The following is a 26,060-nucleotide window of genomic DNA, read 5'->3' on the forward strand; positions in this document are numbered from 1 at the left end:
TCGTTTATATTTTAAAAGAGCTTTTATTGATATTTTTTCCGTTTTAATTTTTTAAATAAATTTTAGTATTTCAACTTATTTTGAGGTATTTGCCAAGGCAATATTTCTCTATTTTATTTATATTCTTAAATTTATGTTTTATTTCAGCTTTATTTCAATTGGCATTTCAACTATTTTAACAGTTTTAGTTATAACATCAAATAATTATTTTAAATATTATAATGTTATTTTAGTATTATTTATATGCTATTAAAGAATTTATTAATATTTAGAAATAGCTTGTATTTTTATATTCTTTTTAATTTTAGTTTTGGCTAGTATTAGTTTTTTTTTCAGTTTAGCTATTTAAAAAATATTTGAGTGATTTTAGTGCTTCAGCTTATTTCTTTTCAGTTAGTTTACAAGGCAAAATTCTAATTTTCTTTTCTTTTTTTCATCTAAAATTTAAAATGTAATTTAATTTGAGCTATTTCAATTAATGGAAATTAAAGTTTTTAAATGTTTAGTTTCAATTTTAGTTTTAGTCAACAAAACACTATGAATTAGCATTATTTTATTGAATATTATTTTGCTATTTAATGTTATTTTTTCGAATGTTTTATTTTTATTATTTTCATAAATAACTGACATTATGGAAGTTAAATGAGTTGCAAATGCTGTTTCATGTTGAGTTTTAGTTCAGGGTAGGGCTGGACGATATGGCCCAAATTTATATCACGATATATTTCTTAATTTCGGTCGATACGATATAATTCCGATATCGATATGAACACCATTTAAAAAAGCCTTGTAAAAACTGCCAAGAACGCCCACAACAGATGTCTGTGCATACAGACTTATGAAAAATTTATTTGCCAAGTCTATGACACCTCATATAAAACCATATAATACTTTAGGAAAAAAAACAGCACAAATAAATTAATGTTCACCTTTTATTTGTATTTAGCCTTCACACAAACAAGAAATGTGAAATAACAAATAAACATCTCAGACTCACCTTATTAATTATAAGATTTTTATTGTTTTTAAAGAATTCTCTTCTGCTCACCAAGCCTGCATTTATTTGATCCAAAATACAGCAAAAACAGTAACATTTTGAAATAATTTCACTATTTAAAATAACTATCTTCTATTTGGAAATATTTTAAAATGCAATTTATTCCTGTGATTTCAAAGCTATATTTTTAGCATCATTACTCTAGTCACATGATCCTTCAGAATTCATTCTAATATTCTGATTTGCTGCTCAAAAAACATTTATTATTATGATGTTGAAAACAGCGGAGTAGATTTTTTTCAGGTTTCTTTGATGAATAGAAAGTTCAGAAGAACAGCATTTACCTGAAATAGAAATCTTTTGTAACATTATAAATGTCTTTATCATCACTTTTGATCAATTTAAAGCATCCTTGCTAAATAAAAGTATTAATTTCTATAACTTCTTTCCAAAAAAGAAAGAAAGAAAGAAATCTTACTGACTCCAAGCTTTTGACTGGTATAGTGTATAATGTTACAAAAGCTTTTTATTTCAGATAAATGCTGATCTTTGGATCTTTCTGTTCATCAAAGAATCCTGAAATAAAAATACTCAACTGTATATTGATAATCAGCAAATCAGCATATTAGAATGATTTCTGAAGGATCGTGTGACACTGAAGACTGAAGTAATGATGCTGAAAATTCAGCTTTGTATCACAGGAATAAATTACATTTTGAAATATATTAAAATAGAAAATATTTCAAAATGTTACTGTTTTTGCTGTACTTTGGATCAAATAAATGCGGCCTTGGTGAGCAGAGGAAAAAAAAAAACATAAAAAATCTTACTGTTCAAAAACCTTTGACTGTAATGTAGGGTGGCTGATTATTGTTATAGATTGAAACAAATGTGCTTCAGCCAGGATAAAGAATATGAAAAGTGCTCTGAGTTTCTGCAGAAAAAAAAGAGCAACAACAAAAACATGTTGCTGGAGACGTGCTTATTGAAAATTGAAAATCTGATTGTGTGCCAGCAGGAGGTGCATTGAGAGCGGTAGAACTTGCGGTTTCTCCTGTAATGAAATCAGCTCCGCTCATGAACGCTACTTTATCAGATAAAATGAAAATGTCATCGAAACTTTTCTGAAGACAGTCGCTCCCCTTCAGAGATACATTCATATAAAACACCCGTGCCACGTTTTGATTTTGAACCGTGCAGTGCTCATGTTTATTCAACGAAGTCAAACGCCACAAATAAATCAATGTATGGGAAACACTGGTAATGTATATCGAAATATCGGAAATGTGTTTAAAAATCATATCACCGTTATTGAAAAGAATTATATCGCGATACATAATGATATTGAATTATTGTCCAGCCCTAGTTCAGGGTTTGAACAAAAAAGTCTATGAAGTTAGTGATGACTAGAATTAAACTCTACATTTACTTTTCTTTCCAGAGCGTCCTCCTGGTTATGACAGAGTTCGTAATGCTGAGATTGGCAACAAGGACTTTGAGCTGGATGTGCTGGAGGAAGCGTATACTACAGAGCACTGGCTCGTCAGGATATACAAGGTACATCTGAACTCACCTGTGCATCTTTAACCGTTACTGTCCCTCTAAACCATCTGAACTTCCACTGATGATCTCCTGGTTTACCTCCACAGGTCAAAGACCTTGACAACCGTGGCCTCTCAAGAACGTAAAACCCAGAACTCAAAATCCCACCCCCCTCTCCGGAACACACACCACTGAATGTCTGCGGCCCCATACCATGATCTGAGGAGAAAGTGTGAAGTTTTTTTTATATACTTTTGTTGTAATTGCTGAAAGAGATTTTCTTTCTGTACCTTTTTTTTTCTTGGTTTGTTTTTTAAAATTTGATTGTCAAATGTGATGTTTACTGGGGGCAGAAGGTGTCAAATTATCACCTGAAAAGGTGAGAAAAATGTTCATAAGTCATTTCTGCAATCAACTGGCCAGAAAACGGTTTGATTTGTTTTTCAATGGGTGAATAAAGGAGTGACTGGGATTCAATTGATCTGTGTCTTACCACTCAGAAGTCAGTGTTAACTGACGATCAGAATTGAGATGTTTTAGATTTCTCCTATTTAGATGTTTTCTGTTTTCTCGTTCATGACTGAAATTCATCTTACTCTGAATTTCGTACAGTTTATGGAGCTGGGCAAAATGAAAACACCACACAGAATACAAGTGAAAGTTAGTACGTTTTTGCTTACATGCCCTCTACTGGACACTAAAGAAACTACAGCTGTGGGGTGGCTGGTCCTGTATAGGGTTAGATCTCTGCCACAATTCTGCGCGCGAAATATATTTTGAGCTTGCAAACGTGCGTTTTGCACGTGCGCAAACTGAGTTTTGTGGGGAAAATAAGTATTTCGAGTGCACTAAAATCAATTTTGCATTTAAAATAAGTTTTTTGGATGTGTGCAGACCTTCTCTTTTGCGCGTTCAACGTTTCACTAGCTTGCTCACTTGAAGCCAGCCCTCAGTGCTCTCTAAATAACCCAGCGTTACAATATGCCATAATTCCAGCCAATCAGAGACTTCGCTGCAAAATTTTGATTGGCTGCCTTGACAACCAATCACAACATTCCTTGCATTGCTGATGACAGTGGAAGAGGGAAAATACAGTGCAAGTATAATTATGCAAGTTGATATTCTGATTATATATTTTTCCAAGCACATTTGACCAATTCCAAACAACATCAATCTTAATAACGACTATTAATCTTGCATTTAATCATTTATAATTGATATATAATTATTCACGAAGGCTGGAAGTGAAAATTTATTATATTCAGGTGTGCATAATTATTAAGCAGGTTATCTTCTAAAGATAAAATCTCGAGATGGACTAAAAATGAACTCCCAAAACTTACTGCCAGATTCTAGAAGATAAATTCTTCAAACAGGGGTACAATAGGATGTGGTGCTGGCCCTTCAAGAGTTACTCTCAACTTATTTGTCTATAAAGCATATATATATATATATATATATATATATATATATATATATATATATATATATATATATATATATATATATCAGTCTTCAAGTATTTTACTACACTTCGGTATGTGATTCTTATTAAGTAGGGGTCATTTTTAAGGATTCTATACTTAACCTAAGTCTCTGAGAACCTGACACCTTGTACTTCTGGAGACTACAGGTAGGTTGCAGTTCTGGAAAATGGTGACGCTGGAGACTAAATGGTTCCTGGTGATTTCACACCGAATTCTTCAACTTAATTCCTAATTCTTTTGCAGTTAACATGCATCTTTTCTTCTCCACATGTTTTTGACTGACTCTGCTGACTCACTGAGCATTTTGCTGTCCAATGGTTATACAGTAACTTTGCAATTTCTAGTATTGTATTAGTTTTGAATATTTCTCATGGGCGTTTAATAATTTTTGACTTTCAGTCTGAGTTAAATCTCTTTTTTGGCAAATTTTATCTGTAAAAGAAAATCTGCTTAATTATGCACACCTGAATATAATACATTTTTCACTTCCGGCCTTCGTGAATAATTATATATCAATTATAAATGATTAAATACAAGATTAATAGTAGTTATTAAGATTGATGTCATTTGGAATTGGTAAAATGTGCTTGGAAAAAAATATGATCAGAATATCAACTTGCATAATAATTATGCATGTACTGTATTTTCCCTCTTCTGCTGTCCAAATAATGCAAGGAAATTTGTGATTGGTTGTCAAGGCAGCCAATCAGAATTTAGCAGCCTCGTCTTTGATTGGCTGGGTTGTGTTGTGCAAGCCAGCCATTGGCATTTAGAGAGCACTGAGGGCGGGCATCAGGTGAGCATGCTAGTGAAAGGTTGCACGTGCAAAAGAGAAGGTCTGCACTAATCCAAAAACTTATTTTAAATGCAAAATTGATTTTCGTGCGCTGGAAATGCTTTCTTCTTTGCGAGACAAAATTTTCTCCACAAAACTCAGTTTGCCCGCGTGCAAAACGCACTTTTGCGAGCTGAAAATATGATCTTTCGCGCACAGAATTGTGGCAGCGATGTAATCCCATAGTCCTGGTGTGGCGTCGTTGTGAGTGCAAAAGAGAAGGTCTGCACTAATCCAAAAACTTATTTTAAATGCAAAATTGATTTTCGTGCGCTCGAAATGCTTTCTTCTTTGCGAGACAAAATTTTCTCCACAAAACTCAGTTTGCCCGCGTGCAAAACGCACTTTTGCGAGCTCAAAATATGATCTTTCGCGCACAGAATTGTGGCAGCGATGTAATCCCATAGTCCTGGTGTGGCGTCGTTGTGAGCATGCGCTCTAGGTCAAATGAGCGTACGCTCCGCTCTGCTCCACAGTGAGCGGCGTGTCAGTGAGGAAGGTGATTAGGTCTTCTTCTGCATACATGACTGTCTGTCGACAATAGCAATGTGGCGCAAGCTGTTCACCTCCGTCCCTGCTTTCAGAGTCCTGAAAGCACCCTGTCGGAGCTTTAAAAGCAGCAGCAGGGGAGCTGAAAATGACTTCTTTAAAGGTGAGATGATTCACTTAATACACAGTATGCATCCGTACGTTTATATCAATATTAGAGGCGTTAAACGTCCTGAGTAAACTGTAAGCGGTGACAAAAGTCATGCTCGCCTTCTCTAATTTCTTGCATTTCGAATCCTACTATGACTGACAGAAAGGTTAGCTCATTAATATTAATTTGGTCTTGATCATGCTGGCTTTGATTTGTAAACTTCCTTGGAGCGTCGAGGCACGTAATCTAATCAATATTCATGAGTTAAGCCTTTCTCGCAGTAGCTGTTCGTGCATTCGCTAACTGCGCAACGCCCGCTTGCTTTTCAGCAAATCAGTGAGCTCTACAGGTCGAACGTAGCGATGCGTAATTAATATTCATGAGTGTTGCTTTCGCTATAGTAGGATTTGTAAATTCGCATCCTCCATGACAAATATTATAGATATAACTGTAATTCAGTCCAGTAATAGTATAATTATCAAACGAAATACGTTTTTTCTTCCAGTATTTAGAGGTATAAATGAGAAATTTACTACAAACCAGCATTACATTAATAATAAAACTCAATATCTAACAAAATTACAAACACAGTATGGTTTCAAGAAAATGTAGGTAATGATGAAACTGGCTTCTGCCGATAAAACATACTCTCATCTGTGTCATATGTAACTCGTTGCAGATCTGGACACTCAGCTGCGGGCGTTTCGGGACAAAGCGGCCGCAGCGATGCCCGGCAGTGACTGGAGCCCGATTGAGTTGACCCCTGGCCTGCCCCCGGAGAGGGCTGATGTGGTGATTGTAGGAGGGGGAGTCGTAGGATGGTCCATCGCATACTGGCTAAAGATGAAGGCGCGAGTGAGGGATGGTCTGAGAGTGCTAGTGGTGGAGAAAGACCCTACTGTGAGTTTATTCTAGGGCACTAGTGAACATGTATTTGATGCTACAAAGGTGATGTCTATGTAGGTGGCTCAATACGTTTTAAAACACGGTGACTGCTATATACTGTGGAATGCTAATAATCATGTATTGATCATGTTTTTTAAAAGTTCACCCACAAAAAAGAAAAACTTCTTATGTTGTTCCGCTCCCACCAGACATCATATCAATGTCTTTGGGAAACAATTCAATTTAGTAAAATAAAATTACAAGTGGACGTCTGAGTAATTTAATTCAATTTGAAAGATTGAGTGAATAAGCAAAATGACCCATTTGCAACCGAAGGTACCACCATTATGGTAACGCAGTCTTCAGTTAGTTCAGAAAATGCGTAGAAATCATTCATTTGATTGAACATTTATTTGATTGTCCCCTTTTTCTCCGCATCATCATTTTTTTATACAATGAAACCAAATTAGATTTTCAATGCAACCCTTTAATTCAAATGAAACTGAATTGAAACGAGTCTGTCTGACCCTTCTCCAAGGAGAGAAAAATCCTGTTTCCTTGTGAACTATCCCGTCCGCTCAACAAAATTTTTATTTATTTTTTTACTCTCTTTTCTTACATTTTTTAAATTAAACAAGACTTCTCCTTTTGTGTTCCACGAAAGATAGTCATACAGTTTTCAGAAGACTTGAGGCAGAGTAAATGATTAGTTTTTTTTAAACTATCCATTTAATGGTTAATATATTAAAATCATAACACCAAATAAAGCATTGCCCAAATATATAATAATATAAGTAATATTTTTTTTTAAGATGTTAACGTTTTGTAAGATGTTAATGCTAATAAATAAAAGGTAATTACTAAACATTTTTATGTTCCTCTCTCTACAGTATTCCCTGGCGTCGACTGTGCTGTCATGTGGTGGAATTCGGCAGCAGGTCTTCAGTTAGTTCAGAAAATGCGTAGAAATCATTCATTTGATTGAACATTTATTTGATTGTCCCCTTTTTCTCCGCATCATCATTTTTTTATACAATGAAACCAAATTAGATTTTCAATGCAACCCTTTAATTCAAATGAAACTGAATTGAAACGAGTCTGTCTGACCCTTCTCCAAGGAGAGAAAAATCCTGTTTCCTTGTGAACTATCCCGTCCGCTCAACAAAATTTTTATTTATTTTTTTACTCTCTTTTCTTACATTTTTTTAAATTAAACAAGACTTCTCCTTTTGTGTTCCACGAAAGATAGTCATACAGTTTTCAGAAGACTTGAGGCAGAGTAAATGATTAGTTTTTTTTAAACTATCCATTTAATGGTTAATATATTAAAATCATAACACCAAATAAAGCATTGCCCAAATATATAATAATATAAGTAATATTTTTTTTTAAGATGTTAACGTTTTGTAAGATGTTAATGCTAATAAATAAAAGGTAATTACTAAACATTTTTATGTTCCTCTCTCTACAGTATTCCCTGGCGTCGACTGTGCTGTCATGTGGTGGAATTCGGCAGCAGTTCTCCTTGAAAGAAAACATCCTGCTGTCACTGTTTTCAGCTCGTTTCATGAAGAACATTAATGTAAAATCTTCTATATTGCACTATTAAAAGCTTTCCTGTTACAAATGCACTGTAACCTACATAAATTATGATGTGAAGTCTAAACATCAGCTAATTTCTAGAGACTTTAAATATTTTGTTGTAAATCGTTCGAAATGTTCTTCACCAGGATCATTTAGGCTGGTCTAGAGTTTTAGAATACTAATAAATGTTTGCAAATTTGTATTTCTGCTGTGTTTTAATGCAACAGAATCATCTCTGGGTTGTAAATGAAGACCCCGTTGATCTGCAGTTTAATCATTCCGGATATCTCTTCCTCGCCAGTGAAAAATCAGCTCATATTATGGAGGAAAACTACAGAACTCAAAGGTAACAGGAAAAGCTGGATTACCAGACAGATTATATACCAGTTACTATATTAGGCGTTTTTATTATCTTTGTGTTAACTCAACCTTTCATATTAGCTGATAAACAGCCTCGCAATACAAAGTTAAAGATTAATCAAACATGTTTTTGATTTTATTGGTAGATACCTGGGTGCGAAGGTCGCCCTCCTTTCACCATCCCAGCTGAAGGAGCGATTCCCTTGGATAAACACGGAGGGGGTCGCTCTGGCTTCTCTTGGTTGGTGCCCATTTTCACAATCTTTGATACATCTCACATGCAAACTTCATTGCTGAGTGACATATTTATTCCTCACTAAGGACTAGAGAACGAGGGCTGGTTTGACCCCTGGTCTCTCCTGAACGCTCTCAGACGTAAGGCCGTGTCTATGGGAGTCTATCAGTGCTTTGGAGAGGTCACAGGTCAGGATTCCCAACTACAATATGTTAAAGTTTGTCAAATTAACACCAAATTAGTGCATGTTGTCCTACATTTGGTCCTTTTTTAACTGGCTTTTTTTTACGTTGCATTCTTACTTTCAAAACAGAACTCAAGTTTGATTCTCTTGAATTTTTAGGATTTAAATGTGCTGCAAATTTGGCAGAAACCACAGATGGAGAGGTTCTTAATGTCCAAAGGATAAAATACGTTAATGTGAGTTCATATGCCTTCTCAAAACATCTCAGAACAGCACACTGTTTTGAAACTTGTTTGCCTTATTTAGGTGCACTAGTAGCATAATAGAAGGTTATGTGGTTTTAGGTGCGGATGCCCAACAGTCTGGAGTATCAGCCCGTGGAGTGTGCCGTTGTGGTAAATGCAGCAGGTGCAAACTCAGGAAAGATCGCCTCCATGCTAGGCATCGGATTAGGCCCGAAAGAATCCGTGTCTGGTGTTCCGCTACCCGTGGAGCCCAGAAAAAGGTTAAGACTCATTATCGTAGTAAACAGTGGTTACACTGCAATTTGAAATGGTTTCTTACCTACTTGAATAAATAAGAAGTGCCAAATATTCTACAATTATATTATATTATCATTAATATTTAATTGTTATATTATTTATAATTTATTACATTTTATGATATTAAAATATAATTATATTTTATTACACAATATTTTTATTACATAATTAGTGTTCAATTAAAAAAATATATATTTCATTTCAATTTAAATAAATGTGCAGTGCCAAATATATTTTTTACATAGTATAATTATAATTTTATATTATATTATGAAAATAGGATTAATAATTACATATCATTATTATTCAATAAGAGATACATTTCATTTTAATTTAAATGAATGAGTAGTGACAAATATTCTAAAATAACTGTTGCGTTTAGTTTTAGATATTATATTATATTATAATAAAATATCCTAAAATAACTGTTGCATTTAGTTTTAAATATTATATTATACTATATTAAGTATCATTAATATATGTGACCCTGGACCACAAAACCAGTCATAAGGGTAACTTTTCTTAAATTGAGATGTATACATCATCTGAAAGCTGAGTAAATAAGCTTTCCATTGATGTATGGTTTGTTAGGATCTGACAATATTTGGCAGAGATACAACTATTTGAAAATCTGGAATCTAAGGGTGCAAAAAAATCTAAATATTGAGAAAATTGCCTTTAAAGTTGTCCAAACGAAGTTCTTAGCAATGCATATTACCAATCAAAAATTAAGTTTTATTATATTTACAGTAGGAAATTTACAAAATATCTTCATGGAACATGATCTTTACTTAATATATCCTAATGATTTTTGGCATAAAAGAAAAATCAATAATTTTGACCCATACAATGTATTTTTGGCTATTGCTACAAATATACCCCAGCGACTTAAGACTGATTTTGTGCTCCAGGGTCACATATTAATTAAATATTATACACATTTTATTAATTAAATCCATCCATCCATTCTTTAAACTGCTTATCCACTGTAGGCTTGTGGGGATGCTGGAGCCTATTATTAAATATTGTTAATAAATAATTAAATATCATTAGTATTTCATGTAAAATTTAATATTTAATTGTAATAATGACATTTGAATTATGTATAATTCTAGAACTGTGTAGTCTCATTAGCTACATCGTCCCTATCTCCTCCAGGTTTGTTTATGTGGTACATTGTCCTGATGGACCAGGGCTGGATACTCCATTTCTGATTGACTATTCAGGGGTTTACTGTAGACGAGAGGGACTGGGAGGAAATTACATCACGGGAATGTCACCAGAGGAGGTATAGGCACGTTTTGAGTCAATCTCTGACATATTAGCTTTATTATCTGCACGAATTTATGCATTTGTTCATTCATTCATTATTATTTCTACCTTGTGCAGACAGAAGAACCAGATATCAGTAACCTTGATGTGGACCACAAATTCTTTCAAAAGAAGGTCTGGCATCGTCTGGCCCACCGTATTCCTGCATTCGAGCAACTGAAGGTGAATTTCATAATGTACAATTGTTCTTCATGTTATCCATTGCATGAAAGGGAGTTTTCTTGAGCTTTATTTTACTAATTGAACCGTTTCTGATGGCTGTTAAGAGGGTAAAGTGCATTACATTGGTTTGTTTGTGTCTACTAGAAGTTCTACCACTCAGTTTTTTTCCAAATGAAGCACTTTGCTCTTATGGTCCATCTTTGTCAGGTCTCAAGCGCGTGGGCTGGGTTTTACGACTACAACACCTTTGATCAGAAGTCCACTGCATGAAAGGGAGTTTTCTTGAGCTTTATTTTACTAATTGAACCGTTTCTGATGGCTGTTAAGAGGGTAAAGTGCATTACATGGGTTTGTTTGTGTCTACTAGAAGTTCTACCACTCAGTTTTTTTCCAAATGAAGCACTTTGCTCTTATGGTCCATCTTTGTCAGGTCTCAAGCGCGTGGGCTGGGTTTTACGACTACAACACCTTTGATCAGAATGGCATTATTGGACTTCATCCTCTTGTGCCCAACATGTACTTTGCTACGGGCTTCAGTGGTCACGGTCTGCAGCAGTCTCCTGCGGTCGGACTCGCAGTGGCTGAGCTTATTCTGGACGGAGGCTATAAGACCATCGACCTTAGTGTTTTTGACCTTAAACGGATCCTCCTGCAGGAGCCCTTACTGGAGAGTAACATCGTGTGAGGAGCACAAAAACATACAGGGAAGATGAATGTGTCCTCAGGATGAAGCCACTTGACATGAACGTCACAGTGATATCATAGTTCAAACAGAACTCTCACTGGAACAATGGAACTGAATTTTCAGGAGGATGAGTTCAGTTTGGAAACAAAACATAATCAGATTATTAAAAGGGTTAGTTCACCCAAAAATGAAAATTCTGTCATTAATTACTCACCCTCATGTCGTTCCAAACATGTAAGACCTTCGTTCATCTTCGGAACACAAATGAAGACATTTTTGATGGAATCTGGGCTATCAGGCACCTAATAGATGGACTATTTTACCGATGCCCTTGCTACGTTTCTGTGCATTGATCAGGGGTTCAACTGTAATTTTATGAAGCTATGAGAATACTTTTTGTGCTCAAAGAAAACAATAATAGCAGAAGACGGTAACTCAGGGAGAACAACTACTGAATAAATTATGCTATTTTTGTTTTCTTTGCTCACAAAAAGTATTCTCGTAGCTTCATTAAATTACAGTTGAACCCCTGATCAATGCACAGAAACGTAGCAAGGACATCCCTGTGCATCGATCTGTTCTGTGCGTTGATCGTGGTAGTATCCTTGCTGTCTACGGAGGGTCAGAGAGCTCTCAGATTCCATCAAAAATATCTTAATTTGTGTTCCGAAGTAGGGGTGTGCGATATTGACAAAAAATTATATCTCAATATTTTCTGCGATTTTTATCGATTATAATTAGATTATATTTTGCTGAGTGTGTTATTGTGCTGGTATCTTGAACTGACTCCTAAAGTTTTTGATATTTTTCATATTCTGTGTGGTGGTCAGTTCACACTGATGGAAATTAATCTTTTTCAATAAGTTTAAATTGATTTTTAACTTTTATGGGCAGTTTTACTTTTATAAAGCCATTTTCTTTCTAAGAGTGTCCATTATCTTTTGAGTCAAATTCTTACGTTTAATCAGTGAATGAGATAATGCAGAGGAAACACAGAAGCTGCATCTGAAGTGGCATTTAGATGTGTTTACACACTGTTTAATGCAGGACATGAATGCATTTAACCTGCAGTTACAAAAGGATAAATGTTTTGATATATTAAACATAAAACGTTGAATACTGATATTTGAAAGAGACACTTTAAATGTAAAATTAAAACCGCCAGTAGGTGGCAGCAAGTCACTGTAAATAAGTGAGTCATTGCGATTGAACCGAATCATTTAAACTATTGATTAATTCAGGAACGAAACACCGTCCTGTTGCTCAGAGACGCAAAACAGTGCTGTGCCTGTGTTTGGAATTATTTTTGTTGGTGAAATAGAGGAAAAACAGCCAAAATTGTGTCTAAAACGTAAGTCTCTTAATTAACTAATTGTTTATTGAACTGTTGTGAAAAAAAAATCAATATCACATTTGTAATCATGGTAATTTTTGCAGAAAAAAACAGCACTCTTTGTGTGAAATTTAATAACTATGTGAAGTGGTATTAATGTATACATTTTCTGCCCCCATGCCTTGAATTTTGTGATCATTCTAAATTAATTTTATTAGTCTGAATTATTCAGTGAAAGAATGCGCTTTAAATGCGCACGCGCACTAGTCTAGACTTCACGTAATGTATGCGTGCACTGTGTGAGGGTGTGTTTTGAATGGTTTTTGCAAAATACTTGATAATGTCAAATCGTACATTGTTAAAACAACAATTACGATATTATCGCAGACGATATATATATCGCACACCCCTATATTTTTGGGTGAACTAACCCTTTAAGACATGAAAGACAAGAGTGATCATTGCTGCTAGATTCAACAAAACATACTGTACAAGAAATGTATGGTAGAGATCAGGAAATTCAGATGGACATTTTGCCATTTGTAATTGCATATATTTAAATATGCATATGAAACAGATCATGATATATCCTATTGAAGTGCTTTTCTAGATCGTCATATTCATACTGTTTCAGAAATGAATACCAAAAATAATCAGAAACTTTAAAAGTTTGTTCCTAAATCATACATCATGGACTGAATTTTATAAATCTGTACATCTTTACATGTGTGTTAATATGGATATGAATACACATGCATATTGTTGTTGAAGACAGAAATGTGCTGTTTTATTTTAGCATGATTGATCAATTTCTATATATATTTTTTTCCAAGTTAATTTCCTATTAATTTCTTACAAGAAAACCTTAGTGATCCCAAACTTTTACACACACACACACACACACGCATATGATATAAAACCAAAACTGACCCATAGAGGAACACAGTATAAAAAAAGTTCGGATGAGAGAGAACAACTTTATCTCTTTGCCGCCTTCTCAAACATATCCAGGGTAGATGGTGCTTTGCGTTTTACACCTGGAGAGAGAAAACAAGAATCAATAGTCGGTTTGAGTCAAGAATTTCATAATAAAATATATGTTTGTATATATAAATAATATTTTTAGGTCTAAATAATTACCTTTGGTGATGGTTTTGTCATCTTTGTCCTCGGAGGAGCGCTTTGCATATGCTGCTTTCATTCTCTGAATATTCTTTTTATGGACAATGTCATGCTCCACAATAGGACGAGGGTAATCTTTTCCCACAATGCACCCTGCTCTCTCCTGAACGCTCCGAGGAGCCTTCCAGGGCTCATATATGTACTCGGCAGGGAATTTCTTCAGCACTGGAAGGTATTTCCTGGAAGACAAGCAGAGTCAGCATTTTGTAAGTACTTGTTTCACAGAAACTTTTATATTAACAGAATATAAAAAACATAACTAACTTAATGTAATCCCCATATTTGTCTGTTTTCTTTCCAAAGGCGATAGGAGAGTACACTCTGAAATACTGTTGAAAGAACGCGCTGGCTGAGAGCCACTGCCAGTTTCCTGCGTTTAGCGACCAATCAGCATCCAGCAGCAGCTCCTCAAAAACCTTCAGATGATCGTGAGCAGAAACACAGCAGGTCAATGATTATATCTCTGATCTGTCTGTAACATAGCAGGTAACGGGGCGAAACATAAACCTTTTGGCCCTCCTCCCAGCTTATCCACAAGTCTCCTCGGGTCAGAAAACAGGCGACCGCATGCCGGGCGAGATGATGTATCCAGCCCTCCTGACGTAATTGTGTCATGATGGCGTCAATGAATGGGAATCCGGTCCTAGCCTGAATTCACACATGCTCATCTTCTGGTTTATTGTCATTATAATATATTCAAAAAACACACTTTACCTCTCTCCATGCAGCCAGGTGCTCGGGATTGTTGTCCCAGTCCACTTGCACACAGTGAGGGTTGCCCTCCATTCTGTTGAAGTTTGGGATCCCGACGGCAGTGGTGTAGAAGAACTCTCTCCACAGCAACTGCCCATGCAGGGAGACTGGAGGTTTAGAGTGCTGCTTCTGCAAAAGACAACACCGCTGTCAGCCACACCAGGATCTTGCACTGTCAAATAGCTGCTTGTGGCTCAAGTAATGCATGAGATGTCTGACAGACCCCTCTATACACTTCTGTGAGCCTCAACCAGAAGGTGCGTGAAGACAAGCAGCCGAATCGGACATAGGGGCTCAGGACGGTGGTGCTGGGGATAATGGAATTGGGGGACGTCTGTGGTTTTTCAAACTTGCACACCCACGCCTGCAAAAAGACAAAATCAGTATTTTCCTGTTAAGAACAACGTTTATATTGTCATTTATTTTTCAAAATGAATATTTCAGCTACTTATGCTTAAACATTCAATTTATGGTTAAAAATGTCTATATAAAATATTCAGCATGTATTGGAGGTATATTTATTGCATCCATAGTAATGCACTTCTTGCTGTATTAAGATCACCACAATTAAAATGATCATCAAATAATTTAATCATGAAATTAATTAAAAATGTAACCATGATATATTTAGGGTGACAAAATGTATTTATATGTATTTAAGTATGCAGCCTATTCTAAATATCTTAAAATCTCTTTGAAAATTTTCACTTTGAAAATGCTGTTGCTACCATATTTTTTAAATATTATTCTTAATAATACCTGGAATTTATATACACATTATATTCATAATCGATATTTAATGTATATACTTTCTTACATTTAAAATATATTTTTATAATTTATTTGTAACATTGTTTTATCCTTTTTTGGCACACTTTTTGACTACCACAATGCAATATATATATATATATATTTTTTTTTTTAACTGCTGTATTTTTGTGTTTGCTTGGTTTTTATTTTGTGTTTATGCAACTCTTATATTACTTCAACTAGATGCTGACATGACAATACAAATAAACTTTATATATGTATATGTCCAAAGCAAACAAATAATTTTGACTATTCCATTATTTTTTTATATGCTAGGCTTTATAGGGTTTTTATTTAAAAAAAAATGTATGTACTGTTCTCTGCATGTGCTCATCCAGTCTGCGCAGAGCTTCCTGTTCACCCCCCGGGAACAGCTCTGGTCCTAAAGATGACGTATCCAGTCCAAGATCTTCAAGAGTTGGAATCCCAAACTCCTCTTCATGGTCCTCCGAAGATGGAGTGGATACACCTTCCAAAGAAAGAGGCATTACAATCTCATCTCATTTAGCATGATGTCCAAAAAGATGTCTGGATACCTTTCATGTCCTCTTTGGTTGGAGCAGAAACAGGTTTTTTAGGAAGACCGATGTCCTTCACCACACTTTGGAAGCGAACGTAAGTCATGGGAGGCTTGCCGTTGTTCTCTTCAATAATCCTGTTTGCAAATGCATGCAAGTTTTTTTTGTGTATATCTTTATCAAAATATGATTTACAAATTACCTGTCAATGTTGTAGAGAGTGTGAGAAATCTTTGGAATAACTTCCACACCATATTCCTTGGCTAACTTCATGACTTCCTCGTCTCTGCTCTGACTGTACGGCTCCGTATCAACCTCGAAAGTCAACCGAGTGATCTTCCATTTCTCAAAGAGCTTTGGAAGGACCTCTGTGGGCGGCCCACTGACAACAAACAGCCTAGAGGTACAAGAAACAAAAAATGACATAAAACATGTTGAATGAAGAAAAACACATCTGTCCACATTTGACTCCATGTACCCTCAGCTCAAACCTCCACCTGATCTTCAGTTCCCATCCCTACCTAGAGTTGAGTTTCTTCAGACTGGAGTCCAGGTCTCTGAGAGCTTCTATCAGAAATCTCCATCGATTAATGCCTATGCAAGTGTTGTTGGAGTACCAGGGGTCCAGCAGGAACAGGGGGTAGATGTGTCTACAGTCTTTCAGGGCAGCGATCAGAGCAGGATTATCATGCAAACGCAGACCCTTGCGGAACCAGTGAATGGAGTTATGGCTCATGGTCACTTTTGGGATGCGCAGACCTCTGCACGGTTAGACGGGTAAAAAGGGCACTGGAAAAAATGAGTATAAATAGTACTTTAACACAAAGTCCAACTACACAAATGTGTTTTTGCTGGCAGTGGGTTTGTATGTTCCGGCCAAAACTGAGCATTTTCACAGTAGCATTATCAATAATTTAGTTTTTGCTTGATGTTTTGTTACAATGTCCTTTTTCGCTGTTTTTTTTAAATAATTTTGAATTAAACTGTTTAAACTTTACTAAATAAAAGTTTTTTTTATTATTATAAAAATCCTATCAAATACATGTCTATTTCAAATTAGTATCCATCATTTCTCGAATAAGTTTCTATAATTTTCACTTAAAAATCATCGCACTTGTTTTTCAATTTATTATGAAAATTATTCACTTAAAAGGCTATTTCAGTTTTCAACTGTGCATTAATATAGTTGGGATTAATGGTAATTTATAAACTCAATATTCAGTACTGCAACATAAGTCTTATTAGAAATAAAAATGTAGTTTTAAAAGTGTAGCAATATATTAAAATTAACTTGAATCTAATGTGTCTTACAATCAATCGTATTCAAAGAGCTTGTTGTAATTCTGCGAGATATATATATATATATATATATATATATATATATATTATCGTCCCTCTGGTTGCGCAATCAAGTCTCTGCAATCAAAAACACACATTCTGAGATAATAGTGCAATAGAACTAAATACTCTATGGGTATTTTAATCAATGAAATAATGATCAGTACTTACGGGTTTACTGATTACGTGAGCTCTGTCTTGCGTTTTGTAAGTTTCCCCAACGTTACAAAAGAGCCACTCAGCAGCGCGCATGTCTCACAAGCTCAGCCAATCAGTGACTGTTTACATGCTACAGGCTAACCAATCAGGATGTAGTCGTTGAGGCATGCGCAGGGGTTTATTTTCCCCATGTGTTTAGCTCGGTGCATCCTGATTGGTTGGTGTTCAGCGGGCTGAATCATGGCGGATAGCGAGAACGGGGGAGCTGCGAAAAGACTGAAAACCGATGCGGAGAATGATTGCGGAGACGCGGGAGAGCCAGTATCCGACAGCCTGGTCTCGGACTTCGAAATTAGCCGAATTCTGCGCGACTGTGCGCGGGAGAAGAACATCTTCATCCATGGGAAGGTGCGTGTGCGGGAGAGAAATCACTCTGTGAAATCAGCTACCATCTTTTTTGTTACTAACTCCGTTCACGTTTCATTAGATACTGGCATTTAAATGAATAAGCTCTTAAGGCCCGTTCACACCGAGGACGATAACTATAAAGATAACGTTAAAGATATAGTTCTCAATATTAAAGAATAGCAGAGTCCACACCACAACTATAACGATAAAGACAAAGAGAAACGATATCGTTGGAATCACTTTCAAAACGATTTTTCTCCAGCTGATGAACGATAAATCACTGACAGCCAATCAGAATCCATCCTGCTGTAACGGCAGACGCGCGTGCGCTTAGAATAAACAGGATATCGTTCGCTGGTGTGGACGCTAATATCGTTATCGTTATAGTTATCGTTCTTGGTGTGAACGGGCTTTGCTCATTAGACAGCAGTACTTGTGACTAGTGCATATTCAGTACATATCAGGACTTATTTGTGACCCTAGACCACAAAATCAGTCATACCTAGCATGAGTTTATCTGTAGCAATATCCAAAAATACATTGTATGAGTCAAAATGATAGATTTTTTTTTATTTTATGCCAAAAATCATTAGGATATATTAAGGAAAGATCATGTTAAATGAAGATATTTTGTTAATTTCCTACCATAATATATATCGGTATTAACTTAATATATAATATATGTACTTAATATAACTTAATTTTTGATTAGTAATGTGCATAGGACTTCATTTGGACAACTTGACATTTTCTCAATATTTTTTATTTTTTGCTCCCTCAGATTCCTGATTTTCAAATAGTTGTATCTCGGCCAAATGTTGTCCTATCCTAACAGACCATGCATCAATGGAAAGCTTATGTATTCAGTGCTTTCAGATGATGTATAACTCTCAATTTCAAAAAAATTGACCTTTTTGACTGGTTTTGTGGTTCAAGGTCACATTTCTCTGTTACTACTAGTCCAGTAGTGACAGTTACTGTAGCATTACTGGTAATAAACTGGCCGAAATATCTGAAACTTGTTGTTACTGTGTAAACTATTACAGTTTTACTAGGAACTATTGGGTAGTAGTGCTTATGACTAGTACCCTCTCCAATTTTTATAGTGCTTATTTTTTAAATACTGTTTGTCTTTTTGTTATACACACTAAGCCAGTTGCTTATAGTTGTAACATTTTGATGTTTTATAGCTTTATTTGTTAACGTTTTATAAGGTCCCATTAGTTAAGGTTAGTAAATGCATTAACAAACATTACCTAACAATGAACAATGCTTTAGCAGTTTTTATCTTTGTTACACTGTAAAAAAAAATTCCATAAAATTTACGGTAAAAAAAACGGCAGCTGTGGTTGCCGGAATTTTACCGTAAAAAATACGGTAGCAGCGTTTTGGGTTTTACGGTTTTAACTTAAATTTACAGTTAAATACCTTAATTTCATTAACTGATATAATGTTAATATACCAGCCTGTTGAAGTACTGAAATCTGTTTTGTACCTTTGTAGTAACGTCAGTTAATAAAAATAAAACCATTCGTTGTTAGTTCATGTAAATTAAGTTAACTAAAATTAACAAATGGAACCATATTGTAAAGTGTTATCAATTTTACTTGTACTAATGCTAGTAAGATTACCTACTAGTAATTAAAAGTAAGTACTATTATCATTAAAAAATATATACTAGTTTATACACTCTAAAAAATGCTGGGTTTAGTATAACCCAGCACTGGGTTAAAAAGGGACAAACCCAGGGTTTGTCCCTTTTTAACCCAGCACTGGGTTATATTTAGCCCAGCATTTTTTAGAGTGTAGGAATAAATGTTACAGTGACCTGCAATCGCTGGGTTATGTTGTGTTTCCTAGGTGAAGGATCAAGACGCTGTTTTGATCCTGGAGAAAACTCCCATCAGACAGGACACGCTGTCTGAGTTACTGAAGAGCAGTCAACTCAAGCTGGAGATGAAGAACGATGTGTACAGCACATACCAGCTGCAGGCTCCTGCGCACCTGAACGGTAGGATCACAACACAACAGGTTTTCACCAGCTTCTCTCTCTCTATCCTATTTGATGACATATACAGGAAGAGTGGCTTGCTTGTACTACCATGCTGTATATGGTTTAATATAGTAAGCATTTAGTATCCTGATACAGCATGGTATTATCTTTTGATACCATCACTGTAAAATTTGTTATATATAGACTACCGTTCAAAGGTTTGGGGTTGATACGATTTTTAAAAAAGTCTCTTAAGCTCACCCAGACTGCGTTTATTTGATATAAAAATACAGTAAAAAAACACATAATTTTGTGAAATATTAGCAAATTGTAAAATTTTGTAAATTTTGTATTTTAAAATATAATTTATTCCTGTGATGCCAAAGCTGAATTTTCAGCTTCACTACGGCGGTCTTCAGTGTCACATGATCCTTCAGAAATCATTCTAATATGCTGATTTGCTCAAGAAACATTTTATAGTATTATCAATGTTGAAAACATTGCTGCCTTATATATATTTTAATATACAACCGTTGTACTTTTTATAGAAAATTCAAAAGAACAGCATTTATTTAAAATATTAATTGATTTACATTTGCCATTTGATATATATTGCTATTTTTATTTTTATATCAGTGATTATTCATTTAAGAACTTTCCTGTTTCTGAACTGATGTTTTAAGCATTCTAAGTTTAAAGGGTTTATTTTTTAAATATCATTTGTAATTTTTTTTAATTTGCCAGGAACCTCTCCTATATATTTTTAAAAGTGTGAAAATATACTTGGAACTTTTTCCTATGAATTTGCATCACAATTACACAATTTCTAATTTTTGTAATAAAGAATCACTGTCCCCAATACTGCTGTCATTACCTTCACAGCACGTTTCTTCAAAAAAATTTGACTGTTTAGTAATTGAAAAACTTGCACGACTGCTTATTGAAAGTCCAAAGCTTGTTCAGCTCCATCACATGCAGCATACAAAATCCACACCATCACACATCAAACCAAAAATAAAAACCAAAATTGTTCATAACAGAGATCAAAACCACAGTGGTGTGCCCTGCGACAGAGAAGCATGTTAAGAAGTATTTGCATCAGGAGGTTTTTCTGGTTGAGGAATCAGGAGAGGATTATCGTAACCTCACTCTACCATACATCAGCAGCCAGTGTTTCAGTGTGCAGGTGAGGCTTCACAGACCTCTGACCCTTCATTTCAGTGTTGTTTCTGTCCCATGTGTCTCCTTCCTAAATGAAGCATATAACTGCACTGCCCATTTTTCCTTTGGTTTCAGTGGGTGCATAACATATTGGGGAAGAAAGCCGAGGCTGATCGGATTGTTTTCGAGGATCCGGACCCCGATACAGGTTTTGTTCTGTTGCCCGATTTCAAGTGGGATCAAAAGCAGGTGAATCTGAGTTGAATCAATGTCGTAATATCTAGGAGTGAAAAAAGCCCAGTGTAAAACAAGGAATGTTTCTTTTCCTCTCCAGCTACAAGACCTGTATTTGATTGCTATTGTCCATCGGAAGGATGTTAAAAGTTTAAGGGATCTTACATCAGAGCACTTGCCGTTACTCACAAACATTCGCAGTAAAGGAGAGGTGAGTTATGGATCATCTAAGTTCATCTATACTGTAAAAAATGATTTTTCAAAGATGGAAATACAGCAGTCAACATTTGAAGTGGATCCAAACCTTTCATCAAAGTGGTCCTAAAGCCTAAAACCAAAATGCGTTCTTGTCTTAGGACAACTTTGATGAGTGGACTACTATAGATAATGCAATACGTTTTACAAGAAAATATTATTTCAGTCTTTCTATTTAAAATGTGATTCAGTGTGTTACATGCCATTTCTTTTGAAATTAATTGTAAAATTTACTAGCAATTTCTGACTGAGAATAGTTTCTACATCATTTTCCTTCAGTGTACAAATAAATTCACAATGAATAGAGTTGTGGTTCTGATGTCCACTAGATGTCACTGTTGATCTGAACATGTGAACCACTCTCTGCTTGTCCACTGTATCTGCTTGCTTTTTAAAAGCACGTGGCGCAGTGGTTACCACATATGCACTAGATGTATTGAGATGTGATCCTGTGGAAGACGTGGGTTCGATTCCAGCCTGCAACATCTCACAATCTCAACTCAAAAGCCCTAAAACACCATGAAAATCACAGCAAAGTACAATTGTGAGCTGGCTGCATGTCAAATTTAAATTCAAGTCTCGTCTATATCCACAGGACGCCATTCAGCGGCAGTACAGTGTCCCACCGAGCAAACTGCGCGTGTATCTCCACTATCAGCCATCGTACTATCATCTCCATGTCCATTTCACTTCTGTGGAGTACGACGCTCCAGGTTGCAGAGTGGAAAGAGCCCACTTGCTTTCCGATGTCATTCAGACGGGTTCGATTCCAGCCTGCAACATCTCACAATCTCAACTCAAAAGCCCTAAAACACCATGAAAATCACAGCAAAGTACAATTGTGAGCTGGCTGCATATGTCAAATTTAAATTCAAGTCTCGTCTATATCCACAGGACGCCATTCAGCGGCAGTACAGTGTCCCACCGAGCAAACTGCGTGTGTATCTCCACTATCAGCCATCGTACTATCATCTCCATGTCCATTTCACTTCTGTGGAGTACGATGCTCCAGGTTGCAGAGTGGAAAGAGCCCACTTGCTTTCCGATGTCATTCAGAACTTGCAGACAGATTCCAGTCACTATCACAATCGCAGCCTGGCGTTCCCGCTGCGGGCCGATGATGGTTTGCTCCTTAAGTTCAAAGAGGCTGGGAAAGTCTAGAGACCAGATTTTTGGGAACCTTTTTTTTTTACTTTATAAATGTTAAGTATCTGTACGCTGCTTTTAAAGGATGCATTATTACAGTATCTACTAGATGTATTCTTAAAAGCTCATGTTTTGAGCTTTGTTAGTAGTTTTATGTCTAAAACCAGTTCGATTTTGTCATCAACTGCATTTTTATTAAAGTACTCATTGTTTTTAAATTGGATGGTTATGTCTGTCTGTTTTTTCATGCTGTGGTTGATCGTGTGGATGGAACGCAAATTGATCACCCAAAACCCCAATTGTTTTGTCAGGCTGTGCACCTGTCTGTGGTGTGACGTGGAAATTCATTTTAAAGCAGAATTTGAGCCAGTGGGGCCCCAGGCCTAATTCTTTGAGGTTTTAGGGGTCCTTTGAAGAGATTTGGCTGTGACTGACAGAGCAGCGGGCCACAATGAGGCTCCTGTGCTGTTTTTAAATCTTAAGGAATGAATGAAACCTACTGGTTTAATATTAGTCCAAGATGCATTAAGAGTAAATTATTGTGAGTGCAACACCAGTGATACTGTTTTTGGCTTCCAGAAAGTTCAGCTGCAGTGAGGTGTATAGACTTTGTTTCAGAACTCATTGTAAATCCAGGGCTAGAGAGGCAGAACAAGCCCAAAATTCCCCTGAAGAAAAAAGATTGACTGTTCAAAGTTTATGTGCTGTTTGTTTGTGGTTCAAATTAGATTTTAAAGAAGATTCCACTGCTTTACATTACACAATCAAAGTCTTACAATGCCCTCTGTTCACAGGGAATCACAAAACACAATAGAATTATTCTTGCTGATATATCTGCTCAGTTAATACTATTTTATTTTTTTTTTTTTTAAAGGACAGTTCACTGGAAATAATAATAAAAAAAAAAAAATTCTTGCAAAAATCCATTGTGTGGCTTTAGATGATTTGGAATTTAGCACTCAAATTGTATGGACTGGGTTTTTGGTCTATTTGGACCTCAACAGCCATTAGTTTCCAATCTATTTTAATTATTTTTGTGTCCCACAAACGCGTTGCTTCTGGCTAAAATATGAGTCCTCTATCCCAGTGAATCTCAACCTTTTGGCGTACCGGACCCCAGTCCAATTCAGAACCATCCTCAAGGACCCCCAGAACAAAACTGACACATCTATGTATCATTTGTGTCTTTGTGAAGACCAAATACAGTCAAGTATAATTCAATTTAGCTGACTTGTCCAGTATTTGGCCATATCATCAGCTATATTGGATTGTTCTTTTATGGGAACATGTCATGTCAAAATATACAAAATTTATACAAAAATTCATACTTTATACGGACCCCCTGGCCTTACATCAAGGACCCCTAGGGGTCCATGGACCCCTGGTTGAGAAACACTGCTCTATCCTATTGCTTTCTCTAGTTAAAAATTTGTCTCATTTGAATAAACTATTATGGAAACTTATTCACAGATTAAGCACCGTTTACAAGAGAGAACAGTTCTAAACAAATATGGAACAAGTGAAGGACTTTTTCACTGGAGGAAGCGTTATTATGGATTATGGACTCATATTTTGGCCAGAAGCAATAGTTTAAAGTTAAATCGCCTCTGGTTTTGGTTTTTACAAACACACAGCTTTTCGCTTCACATCTTGGATGGCCTGATTGTGAGTACATTTTCAGTTTTGGGTGAACTATTCCTTTAAAGCTTCACATTCAGATCGACCTACTTGATTCATATTGAGAGATGTCAAAGATGTCATCTTTGTGATTTTTCCTCTAAAGCACCTGAAGCCAGTTGCAACAAATCCCTTAGTAATGATACTGGTACAATGATAACTAAATTGCTTTCTTTCCTTGAGTTTTGTTGCATCTGGCCACTGCTAATTTCAGTGTTGTCACTATAACTAAATCACTTGCGTGCTCCCACTCAGGCTTCAGCTCATTGTTATATGTTCATTAATTACCAGGTCTTATTATTTATCTGCTGTGATATGTTTGGCAGCAGGATTCAATATTTAGACAGAAAATTCCAGAGAAGAATGTAAAAGTCCTTAAGAGCTTTTAAACGGCCTTACTGAGACTCTCCAGAACAATTACATAATTATGCCACACAAGTGCTGCTGTCAGACAGAGCCACTCCATCTCCATATATCACTCCGCTCTGCTCTCCAGTTCAGAACAATGCTTTTTTGTAAATTATCTTTTTTTTTTTTTTTTTAGTGTACTTACTGAGTGCATGAAATGAGAACATAATGTAATGGGAGTGTAATGAGAATGTATGTTATATTTATGCATCATGTTGACTTTAAATGTGATGGAGCTTCATTGTTATTAAGGTGGAAACTTTTCTGGCCACAAGCCAGTGGTCTGGTGAAACAATTTTAGCAGGTTTTCAGCAGCTAGTAGATGTTTTCACATGCCATTGTTAGCTTTTCTATTAAAAACCGTGTATAAAAGTTAAAACCAGCTTTTACAGTGTCTAAAAGTTTAAAACCATTAGTGAAAACGGTCTTTTGGAATTTTTTTATATTCGTTTTGTGGGTTTAAAATGTATTCATATTTTAAATATTATATTCAAAATTATATTACATTATATTATTATCAATTTCGATCACAAATGAAATGGTCACAATGAAAATCTGACATTTTATGCAATGTTTACATGTTGAATGCCGCAGTTTTGCTTAGAAACTGACATTTTCATATTCCTGAAACTTGTTTTCGGCTTTTAAATTTGATTTCCATTTTAGTCTCAATCCTTTGGATATATTCAAAAAGCTCATGTTGGAATCAAACCCATGACTTTGTTGTTGTCAGCACCATGCTTTGTTTGAGCTACAGGATTTAAATCTAACACCTCTTTGTTTCTTTCTCTGAAATGATTTATGTGATATGATATATGAGTGTGGTTTGACACCATTTGTCAATCTGAGGTTTATCTTACTGCAGTGTTACAGAGGAAGTTAATGCGGTTACGTGTGATAAGTGGTATTTGTGTAGCGTGTTAGTAGCTTCTCTACCTGAGCGGCTCCGTGTGCTTGACTGCGGTATTTTGAATTGTGCCTGTTAATTTTTGATTGCAATTAAATTTGTGTCAGTGTACTTGAGTTTACTAAAACGTTCATATAATTTGTTCAGATTAACACTAAGTAGGCAAAGAACATCCTGTGTGTTTTCCGGCTTGCTTCTCTAAATTCCCTGCAGTGTGGCTTTTGTTTACATTTAGCACTTGAACTAAATATTGAATCTTATGATTCATTTAACAAAAACATAGATGTAAACTTAACCAGGTGGACATT

The 26,060-nt window shown here is 35.7% G+C and overlaps 4 protein-coding genes across 4 annotated transcripts in view; 3 read left to right on the forward strand and 1 right to left on the reverse strand.

Annotated features, from left to right (window-relative positions):
* The window catches only part of stt3a (STT3 oligosaccharyltransferase complex catalytic subunit A), an 11,470-nt gene extending 8,459 nt beyond the window's left edge, over positions 1-3,011 (forward strand). The window contains exons 17-18 of the mRNA XM_016269583.1: positions 2,439-2,554; positions 2,647-3,011. Coding sequence (XP_016125069.1) covers positions 2,439-2,554; positions 2,647-2,685 — 155 coding nt within the window. The 3' untranslated portion in view covers positions 2,686-3,011. The remainder of the gene's footprint in view (positions 1-2,438; positions 2,555-2,646) is intronic.
* Positions 3,012-5,317: 2,306 nt separating this feature from the next.
* Positions 5,318-11,697, forward strand: foxred1 (FAD-dependent oxidoreductase domain containing 1). Its single transcript, XM_016269584.1, has 11 exons — positions 5,318-5,513; positions 6,181-6,401; positions 7,858-7,968; positions 8,198-8,316; positions 8,477-8,571; positions 8,652-8,753; positions 8,909-8,985; positions 9,094-9,254; positions 10,450-10,579; positions 10,681-10,785; positions 11,216-11,697. Exons 1-11 carry the CDS (start codon positions 5,408-5,410, stop codon positions 11,468-11,470), a joined length of 1,482 nt encoding a protein of 493 aa, XP_016125070.1. The 5' UTR covers positions 5,318-5,407; the 3' UTR covers positions 11,471-11,697.
* Positions 11,698-13,182: 1,485 nt separating this feature from the next.
* cry5 (cryptochrome circadian regulator 5) lies at positions 13,183-17,670 on the reverse strand. The gene is made up of 11 exons (XM_016269585.1): positions 17,576-17,670; positions 16,588-16,855; positions 16,269-16,463; positions 16,085-16,203; positions 15,863-16,017; positions 14,962-15,102; positions 14,700-14,867; positions 14,493-14,633; positions 14,250-14,401; positions 13,944-14,164; positions 13,183-13,840 (listed from the first exon to the last, which is right to left on the reverse strand). Exons 2-11 carry the CDS (start codon positions 16,800-16,802, stop codon positions 13,782-13,784), a joined length of 1,566 nt encoding a protein of 521 aa, XP_016125071.1. The 5' UTR covers positions 16,803-16,855; positions 17,576-17,670; the 3' UTR covers positions 13,183-13,781.
* Positions 17,671-17,733: 63 nt separating this feature from the next.
* Positions 17,734-22,995, forward strand: dcps (decapping enzyme, scavenger). Its single transcript, XM_016269588.1, has 6 exons — positions 17,734-17,971; positions 19,832-19,982; positions 21,005-21,150; positions 21,261-21,374; positions 21,460-21,570; positions 22,509-22,995. Exons 1-6 carry the CDS (start codon positions 17,804-17,806, stop codon positions 22,773-22,775), a joined length of 957 nt encoding a protein of 318 aa, XP_016125074.1. The 5' UTR covers positions 17,734-17,803; the 3' UTR covers positions 22,776-22,995.
* Positions 22,996-26,060: the final 3,065 nt, after the last annotated feature.

The sequence above is a fragment of the Sinocyclocheilus grahami genome, unplaced genomic scaffold (assembly GCF_001515645.1).
Source record: "Sinocyclocheilus grahami isolate Dianchi unplaced genomic scaffold, SAMN03320097.WGS_v1.1 scaffold53.1, whole genome shotgun sequence".
NCBI classification, from domain to species: Eukaryota; Metazoa; Chordata; class Actinopteri; order Cypriniformes; family Cyprinidae; genus Sinocyclocheilus; species Sinocyclocheilus grahami.

Bases quoted from the DNA above. Each gene is read 5' to 3' on its own strand.
- foxred1 (XM_016269584.1), top strand. From the start codon at position 5,408: ATGTGGCGCAAGCTGTTCACCTCCGTCCCTGCTTTCAGAGTCCTGAAA. The intron at 5,514-6,180 runs GTGAGATGATTC...AACTCGTTGCAG, and splicing joins TGAAAATGACTTCTTTAAAG to ATCTGGACACTCAGCTGCGG. The intron at 10,580-10,680 runs GTATAGGCACGT...TACCTTGTGCAG, and splicing joins CGGGAATGTCACCAGAGGAG to ACAGAAGAACCAGATATCAG.
- cry5 (XM_016269585.1), bottom strand. From the start codon at position 16,802: ATGAGCCATAACTCCATTCACTGGTTCCGCAAGGGTCTGCGTTTGCAT. The intron at 16,464-16,587 runs GTAGGGATGGGA...TTGTACCTCTAG, and splicing joins CTGAAGAAACTCAACTCTAG to GCTGTTTGTTGTCAGTGGGC. The intron at 13,841-13,943 runs GTAATTATTTAG...TTCTCTCTCCAG, and splicing joins TGACAAAACCATCACCAAAG to GTGTAAAACGCAAAGCACCA.
- dcps (XM_016269588.1), top strand. From the start codon at position 17,804: ATGGCGGATAGCGAGAACGGGGGAGCTGCGAAAAGACTGAAAACCGAT. The intron at 17,972-19,831 runs GTGCGTGTGCGG...TGTGTTTCCTAG, and splicing joins ACATCTTCATCCATGGGAAG to GTGAAGGATCAAGACGCTGT. The intron at 21,151-21,260 runs GTGAGGCTTCAC...CTTTGGTTTCAG, and splicing joins GCCAGTGTTTCAGTGTGCAG to TGGGTGCATAACATATTGGG.